Source organism: Monopterus albus, unplaced genomic scaffold, assembly GCF_001952655.1.
Source record: "Monopterus albus unplaced genomic scaffold, M_albus_1.0 scaffold584.1, whole genome shotgun sequence".
Lineage (NCBI taxonomy): Eukaryota > Metazoa > Chordata > Actinopteri > Synbranchiformes > Synbranchidae > Monopterus > Monopterus albus.
In genome coordinates this window covers 61052-70539 of record NW_018128464.1, presented here as the reverse complement: position 1 = coordinate 70539, position 9488 = coordinate 61052, and the positions used below count along the sequence as shown (strand labels likewise).

At 42.4% G+C, this 9488-nt stretch overlaps 1 protein-coding gene across 1 annotated transcript in view; it reads right to left on the bottom strand.

The window, feature by feature from the left end:
- Positions 1–384: 384 nt before the first annotated feature.
- The window catches only part of LOC109953225 (extracellular calcium-sensing receptor-like), a gene marked incomplete at its 3' end in the record, with an annotated part of 53891 nt that continues 44787 nt past the window's right edge, over positions 385–9488 (bottom strand). The window contains 1 exon segment of the mRNA XM_020588653.1: positions 385–593. Within this exon segment, the coding sequence (XP_020444309.1) occupies positions 385–593 (209 nt within the window).

The following is a 9488-nucleotide window of genomic DNA, read 5'->3' as shown; positions in this document are numbered from 1 at the left end:
AGCCCAAAAGCCTACAGCTGATCCCAAAGCACACTCTAAGATGATTTTGTCCTTGAACTGGGTAAAATTCTTAAATGGAAAAGGAGGAGAAATAGTTAACCAGAGGATACATATAACAACCTGGATGAGAGTGAAAGCCACAACACTGAGTCTCTGCTGTGCAGGCCCAAACCATTTCATCACATTACTGCCTGGAAGTGTAGCCCTGAAGGCCATTAACACCACTATAGTTTTCCCCAGAACACAAGAGATACAGAGGACAAAGGTGATGCCGAATGCTGTGTGTCGCAGCATGCAGGACCACTCAGAGGGCCGGCCGATGAAGGTCAGAGAACACAGGAAACACAGAGTCAAGGAGAAGAGCAGCAGGAAGCTCAGCTCAGAGTTGTTGGCCCTGACAATAGGAGTTGTCCTGTATCTGAAGAAAATGGCTGCCACAACAGCAGTCATGCATGTTCCAGATAAGGCCACTGCAGTGAGCAGTACTCCAATAATTTCTTCATATGATAGAAACTCTGCCTCCTTCTTTACACAGGCATCTCTTCTGTCATTGGACCAGGACTCAGGGTGGCATCGCTCACAGGTCGTAGAATCTAAAAAATCATTTGAAAGAAAATGTGAGACTTGCACAGTAGTTTTATCTTTCTTTGTTATTTTTCACCTTCTCTTTGCAAACAAGACAGACACTACATGATTACATGTTAATAAATGGGTATGTTGTGACAGGTAAATGGCACACTTAATAATGATTTAGATAGTTTCATAGCTTTTATTTCATTTTTATAGCATCTGTATATTCAATTTAAGAAATTACTTTTATGTAGTAATTTCTGACACTGTGGACTCGTACATGTAACAAATATTATTTGGAAGATAACAAATCATGCCAATATCCCTCCCTTCCCTTCATATGAATGTGACCGAGGATGGTCTGAGCATGAAATTATGGATGAACACAACACATTCTGCCCCAAATGCCCGAGGACTTTGTTATTGTTCTATAAACAGTGTGACTGGAATATTTATCACACAGTAGAGTTACATATTCATTCTACAATGGGGCCTTAACCTTGAAATGCACATGAACACACATTTATTAAAACTGCCATGTAAACATAACTGATTTAAGAATTTTGTTTTGTGGCACAATGAAGTGCCTAATGTTGAATTTTACCAGACCTGTTGTGTTGCTTATTTCTCCCTCTGCACATCTGATACAGTCATAGCAGCAGACAGGTTTTCCTTTCTGGAGAACTTTACGAGTTCCTGGGGGACATTTCACACTGCAAACTGACACAGGCACCTGTATGGAAAAAATTACTCGGAGAAAACTATATGGCCACTGACTTTCTAAAGGTTTATTCTTTGCAGACCCCTGATGTTAACTATTAAACCAAATATTATTATACAGCAACAGTAATACAGTTACAATGATAATGCTGTATTTATTAAGTACAGTGATGACATGGTAGTTTACCTGTTTTGAGTTCTGTGCCCAAATAAAAGACTCAAGTTGCAGACTCAACTGTTTGTCTGCAGGAAAAGATGCATCATAAAGACCAACTGTGACAAAGTCCACAGTGCCATTTTCTGTTGGCTGCCAGTTGATAATTTCATACTTTGCTGTTGGGTCTCCATTCTCATTAAAGTAAACCTCATCTCCTTCCTTGGTTTTGAAATGAATCTTTCTTATGTGCTGTAAAATCTAAAAAGATTGATTTAAATTTAGTTAATTGGGGTGGCTGTGGCTCAGGAGGTAGAACAGTTTGTCTGGGTCATTTGTGCATGAATGGGAAAAGGTGTAAAGCACTTTGAGTTTGCTTCGATTTGTAGCAAAACACTGTATAAGTCAAACAGTGTGTAGGCCTGTTGGCTTAACAGCATGAACACTACACCAATTTATTATTCAAAATTTTAGACATTTTTACTGTTTTTATATTTACTATTTATTTATTTCTTTAATGTTGAACTCACCGTGAGTGGATCTAGCTGCACCCTGTTGTTACATGTTTTGTTACATTCAAGAATATTATGAAGTGCATGTGCCACAGCATACACTCCTTTATAGACATTTTTAAAAAGAGGCATGAGTGACATATCAGTGAAGCTGTTTTGCACTCCAGTCAGATCTTCATGTCCAGTACATTCTCTCTGATTCTCTCCTGATGAGTTTGGCTGTTTGAACTTACAGTTAAATAAAGTCTCCCACAACTCTGTAAACATTTTGTTACTGGATGAATTGAGTGGCTTCACATCTAATATGAACTCTCTCATGCCACTGATATGTGTTTTGGGGATGGACAGGCCTATGGCACCGTCCAGAATGTGATGTCTATTTTTTTTCTGCAGTTTGGGTATCAATGATCCACCCCTCACTTCCTACCCACTGGTAGCCAGTCAAGTTGTGCTGAGACAACACCTGTAATAACACAACCATATCTAAGTCTGAGACAAAAACTACAATCACCTTGGAGGCGGATGTTTTGATAATGTCAATTATAGTATTTATTTTATCTGATGAATCAGTTCTAAAGAAAGACACAGAATATCTGATAGTAGTTATTGGGTACTGTTCTGAGGAAGGATGGGTATTTGGTTTTGTCACTGAGACAAGAACAGGTGGCAAAGTGGCTGATCTACAAGAAAAAGAAATGACCTCCTCTGATAGAAATGTAACGTATAAAACATTTTCAAACTCACAATTGAGCAGCTGGAATCACTGCAAATTAATATCTATATTCAACAAATATTAAATTACATACTAATTTTACCCACCTGTGAGATATGAAAGGGTCCGATGACAGTAGCCATAGCCATGCTAGGAGAGGAAGAGGACCCTCCTACAATGGCCTGTGCTTGTCCACATCGGGTACATGGTGCCTCAGTGAGTGCAGACACAACTTCATTACCATTAGCCAAGGCCAGTGCAACCCTCACACTTCTGGCTACAGAACGACAGTCATCATACATCTTATAGCCCAGGGAAATGCCAGGCAGTAGGTCTGTCCTGTTATTAATCTCCTCAGTGGCAAAAATCATGGCCTGAGCATATTGGAACTCTCTGAAAATCAACCTTGATACAGACAGTTTTAAACTGTTGGACTAAGAGTAGTACTTGAAACAGAAACAGAGTAGTAAATTTAAGATTTACTAATGCACACAGCACATAATAGTTCATACATTTTGTTTTAGATCTTTGAAGTCTTATTAGTTTTCAACCATATAATTTACTTGGTGCATTCCAGTGGCAGTGGTTTGTGCATGTAGGTGTCCTGTCTGATTTTCCAGCTGCCATGGAAAGAGAAGATTCCTCCCAGTATAATGTCTCCATCCTTAGATAGTTCTGGGTTCTCAGGATCCCCTCTCTGCCGGCACACCAGCTCCTCAGCCTGAGAGGACACTAACAACAACAGCTGTAAAAGTGCCCAGCCCTGCTCTGTCCACCTCTGTGTGGATGTCATACTGTCTGAGAGAACTAAACCACTGGGTGGCATCACATGTACATTCAGACCAACCAGAAGTTTGTACTAGTATTTATACATTTTGGATTCACATAAAAAATAAAAAGATAGGATGAATATTTCATCTCTCTTGACCTACAAGGTGGGGTGAGAGGAAGGAGGAGCCCAAATATGTTTGGTCTACAGCCTATAGTAAAAATATTTTCATGTTTGCATGAATGTAATGTCATAAATGTTTCATTAAGCTCAAGGGGAATTGCAAAGTTGGGTTGTCATTTTTTCCACAATACAGTTAATTAATTAATTATTAACAGTGTGAAAGCACAACTCTTTGTGATTACTCATTTTTTTGTGCATGTGAAATGCCATTTTCATTTTTTGTTTAATTTTATTGGACATCAGTTGTCACACATAGTCAGACAAACATCTTTGACTAAAACCTGTTAAATTAGTGTCAAAACAAATTGCACCTATCAATTCATGCTGGTCCTGCTTACACATGGATTTATAGTTCAGACAAGTGAAAATGTGAGCGCCTTCCTCTGTCATGTCTAGGTCATGAAAAAAGGTTACTAAATGAATCTATAAATGTGAGCTTTGATAATCCTGACCAGAGGCTTATGGCACTCACAATTATGAAACTATTTACAGGAAAGAGTTGGTGCCATAATAGTCAATGTTAAGAGATGGAGGTGGAGATACCCAGAGAATGGCAGTGTGGTCAGGAAAGTAGGTAGAGGCTTCTTTGCAGGTGGATTAGAAACCATAAGAGGATGAAGGAAAAAGGGTAAATAGTGATAGGCTGGACAGGTGAGTATACTGATTCCCTCCAGACAGATTTGGAGTAGAATGGGCAGGTGAGTATAATAACTTCTCTACAGTTACTAGCTTTATGTAGAACACAAACAGTCAAAGAGAAAACAGGTGAGTAGACTGCAGAAAAATCAAACACTGAGATCTGCCCACAAATATTTCCCACAATGAGCAGATAATAAAAAGAGCAGCATACACTCCTCTTTGGTGTGAACATGTGACCTCTATGTTGTGTCTACTGTCTGAAGCAATCACCAAGAGCAGGTCAGGATTGTGGTAACAGCAGCTTTATTCTGGATCTTCATTACTGACATTACTTGTAATACATTACAATGGTCAGTCAGCATCTGCTCTCTCTGGAACATCCTCTGCTCTTTTTTTAGGATTACAGCACATTGTTTACATATCACATACTTCACAATTTGTCATGTATGAAATCAATAAAACTGAATAGAAACATTTCCCTCTCCTACATTTCAAAGAGACAAGTAATTACATCTGCAGTATACAGGTCTTGATCAGACTGGACTGTTAACTTTTTATGTATTGTTTAACTTACATTAGCCATATAAATTGCTCAATAAAAATACAGTCCACTCAAATCAAGTAAACATTATACATATCTGACTTATATTTCTAACATATTAACATCCTAGATTGGATGCATATGGTCACATATCAGCATTATTGACATAGGGCAGAAAGGCATAATGGTTATATGTACTGGACAGTTAACATGTGCCCCCCCCACGACCACCACCACCACCACCACACACATCTCACACACTTCCACTTGCAAGTCTCCCCCACCCCATAATGCCCCTGGGTTGTCTCTCACTATCAGAAATCCTATGTAGACTCTGACAGCTCCCTACATCACTAGTTCCATATATGACATTTCCCCTCAGTTTTGTGTTATGTAAATAACATCAAAGTAACACTGTAACAGAAAATACGTATAGGGTTGTAACAGCATTGACAGCTTTCCAACAGTATCTGTCATAAAACAAAATTGGTTTAGACTGAGACTCTTCAACCCAAGTGTTGTAATTTTAGAATTACCTAACCATAGATGAACACATATCTTTAACATAAATGTCAATACAGCATCTCATTGCTTTTCAATATTTTCAGTTGCTTGTCCCTGTTCACCTCCCACATTTGACCCTAAATTTACCCCCCCAGGTGAGAAAACTAGCAGTGCCTACAGATTAAGCTTGCAGACAGATCTGGTGACAGTCTGTCCAGGTAGAGGGGTAGTGGGAGTGTCCACATTCTGACTGACAAACAGTTTCTGACATAGTGATGTTCCCAGAGTGGGTATCTGGTTCTGTGCTCTCACAAGGTGCCACAGGAACAGGCTGTGGAACTGGTGTATCTTGGAGGTGATGGCGTTTCCGCCTCAGCTCTGCCCTTTGCAGGGTTCTGATTATGAAGGATCTTGGTGTGGAGCTCTTACTAGAGATCACCATCGGTGCAGACCACAACTTTTCATGGTTCAACTTGGAGAGTACAATGTCCTCTCGTTGCAGGGCATGTAGAGGTCTGGTTGAAGTAGTGGGCCTGCATGGTCTTTGCCTTCCTGTCCTTTTCTTCGACAACTTTCCTGCTGGGCCACTTTGGCTGCAGGTTTATTTCCAAGGTAGGGAGCATAGTTCTGATTTTCCTCCCCATTAGCAGTTCAGCTGGGCTGAAGCCTGTCGTGGAACAAGGAGTAGACCTGTAGATCATCAGAGTCATAATGGGATCTTTCTTTTTGAGAATTTTCTTTACGGTTTGTACAGCTCTTTTTGTATGCCCATTGACTTATGGGTGGTGCGGGCTAGAAATGTAATGCATAAACTCAACCTGCCTTGCAAACCCCTTAAACTCAGCACTTGAAAACTGGGGTACATTGTCACTCACCACCTCACCTGGAATTCTGAACCTTGTAAAAATTGTTTTCAGTTCATGAAGTTCATGAAGCCTGATAGTAGTTGAGGGGAGGTACAGTAGTTCTATGAATCTGGAGTAATACTCAGAGATGACCAGGTAGTTGTGGTGGCTGTGCTCACAGAGGTCCATGGTGATTCTCTTCCAGGGTCGTTAGGGGAGTGGTGTAGAAATGAAAGGTTCCTTTTGCTGTGTTCTTTACAGTTCAAGGCACATCCTGCATGATGTCACAAGCTTGTTTATTTCAGTAGAGTGTCCAGGCCACTGCACAGATGAGCATGCTCTCTCTCAACATTTAACTAGGCCTTGGTGTCTTTGGTGTCCTTTGTGGATTTTCTGAAGAATCTCACCTCTCACCAACCTCAGCACAACAATCCTGCTTCCTCTGAGCACTTTCTACTTCCAGCGCTGCATGGAGCGGCAGCGAGTTCCAGTTCTTTTGTTTTCGTTCATGTTTCCTGAAGTTTTCTCTCTGCTTTTGTGCTGCATTTCTTTCCCATAAACCTTTGTGGAGTTGGGCTACTAGGAATACAAGTTATATTGCACTTGCATTATGTTTTATACTTTTTTATGAGCTTTTGAGTCTGCCTCGGGGGATCCTTTGTGTTGCGGCTCCACTGTTTATATTCTGCTTGCCCACAACTGCGTCCGGCTTTCTTATGGTGAACAGCCGAAGATACCCACAGAGATATGACATAAAAGGCGAGGCTGTAGAACTGGTGTAAAGTGCTGGGAGAGGAAACGGAGGTATGAGCCATGTTTACCACCTGTCGCTATGGAAAATATCCGCTCCCTTCCCAACAAGATGGATGAGCTAACCGCGCTAATGGAACTGCAACAGGTGTACAGGAAGAGCAGCCTTCTGTGTTTCACCGACACTCCTGATGATGTGGTGACAGTTTTACACTAATCCCTCGGCCGACACTGCTGCTGCGTGTGGGCGTGCGCAAAGCACGATGTCTTGGCAGCAGACACAACACCCACAGGCTCTAATCCTCATGTTGCGGGACCTTAACCATGCCTCCCTCCGCCTCTCTACCACCCTCCCAAACTTCACCCATGTTAATTGCCACACAAAGGACAATAAAAAACTCTGGACCTACTGTATGCTAATGCCAGGAATGCATACACATTCCACCCCTCCCCGTCTGACCACAGATTGCTCTGTCTGTAGGATTGATTGTGGGAGCAATATCTTGTTCCTGATTTCTTTGAAATGCTTGTACTGTCTTGTTTTTGGTTATTCTTGATTTGTTTTTCAGAGATCCTTGTGGTGTCTGTTGTTTAGTCTCTACTGCTGTTGATATACGGGGTTTTCCCCCATTGTGGAACTAATTGTGGTAGTAATATTCTTGTTCTTGATTTCTGTCAAGTGCTATGTTTTGCCTTTTTTTTAGGTGCCTTTGATTTGCTTCTCAAAGGTCCCTATGGTGTTTTGTTGTTTGGTCTCTAATGCTGCTGGAACACTGGAATTTCCCCATTGTTATTGTGAAGTTAGATGTGGCAAGATGGCGCCAATGTCTGTTGCTCCTGTTTTGGGCAATGTTTGTTTTAATTCTAATTGTTTGGAAGTCTACGGGCTCAGTCTCTGCTGGTGTATGATAGCCGATTCCTTTTGGATCTTCAATTTAAAGTTGGTAATTTATGGCATAAGACTGTTCCCCCAGTTTAGTCGGGGATTCCGCTCTGCTTCCCTGGCGGAAACGTCCTCATCGCCGGGGTAGGCGTAGTGGAAAGTTAATGAAGCTGAAGACTCACCTGATGTGCTCCACTTCTTTCTTTCGGACGGATTGGGAACTGTGTTCTTCCTTCGTGGTGTCTCTGCGTTTCTAGGAATGCTCCACTTCTTTCCTTCGGACGGATTAGGAACTGTGTTTTTCCTTTGTGGTGTCTCGGCGTTTCTTGGATCCTACCGATGCCTGTTTGGTGCCTGTTGTGGATGGCGATATCTTGGATCCTACCGATGCCTGTTTGGTACCTGTTGTGGGTGGCGATGAAGGCCCTGTCTTTCTCAGCTCCGACGGCATGGGGTGGATAGTCATGTTTTGAAGACACTTTGACTAGCTCCCCGGCCGGCGGTGTCACAGGCCCAGGGCCTGGTAAGGATTGGCCTGGTGAATGCTTGGTTGTTAAAGAATAAAACTTTTATTCTGAGGGACTTTTTTTGCTCCTGGGACCTGGATTTTCTCTTTTTGCAGAGACATGGGTTGATGCTGGTGCATTTAGTACTTTTAATGAACTTTTGCCGGCTGGATGTTCTTATTTTAGCTCGCCGCGGGTGTCTGGCCATGGAGGTGGGACAGCATTTGTTTTTAAGAACAATTTTTCTTGTAAACAGTGGACACTACCATTACCCTCATTCTCTAGTTTTGAACTGACTGTATTCGAAGTGGGTTGGTCTGATCCAGTACTGTGTGCTATTTATAGGCCACCCAAATATAATAAGAAGTTTGTGGATGACTTCTCAGATTTTTTGACTGGTATTATGCCCTATTATGATCATATTCTTTTATTGGGTGATTTTAATATACATGTGTGTTGCCCAGATAAACCACCGGTGAAAGAATTTTTGGCTGCTCTTGATGCTTTTGATTTGGTGCAATATGTGACTGGTCTTACACATGAACAGGGACATACGTTGGATCTTATTGTTTCTTATGGTGTCCCTGTATCAGACCTGGATATATGTATAAATGCTTTTTCTGATCATATGCCTATTGTCCCCTCCTTGAACCGCCACCTTATTGTGGTGGAGGGGTTTGAGTACCCGAGTGATGCTAGGAGCTATGTTGTCGGAGGCTATATGTCCCTGGTAGGATCTCCCAAGGCAAACAGGTCCTAGGTGACGGGTCAGACTAAGAGGTTCAAAAACCCCTTATGAAAAAATTAACATCAAGGACCGTGATGTCACCCGGTATGGCGCAACCGGGAACCCACCCTGGAGCCAGGTCCGGGGTTGGGCCTCAAATGCGAGCGCCTGGTGGCCGGACCTTTTCCCACAGGGCCCGGCTGGGCTTTTCCCGAACGAGCGACATGGGGACGTCCTCCCGTAGACCCACCACCTGCAGGATTCGTAAGGGGCTGGTGCACAGTGGATTGGGCAGCAGTCGAAAGCAAGGGCCCCAACGACCCGATCTCTGGACACGGAAACTAGCCCTGGGGACATGGAATGTCACCTCGCTGGTGGGGAAGGAGCCCGAGCTTGTGGGGGAGGTTGAGAGGTACCGGCTAGATATAGTTGGGCTCACCTCCACGCACAGCTTGGGTTCTGGAACCCTACTC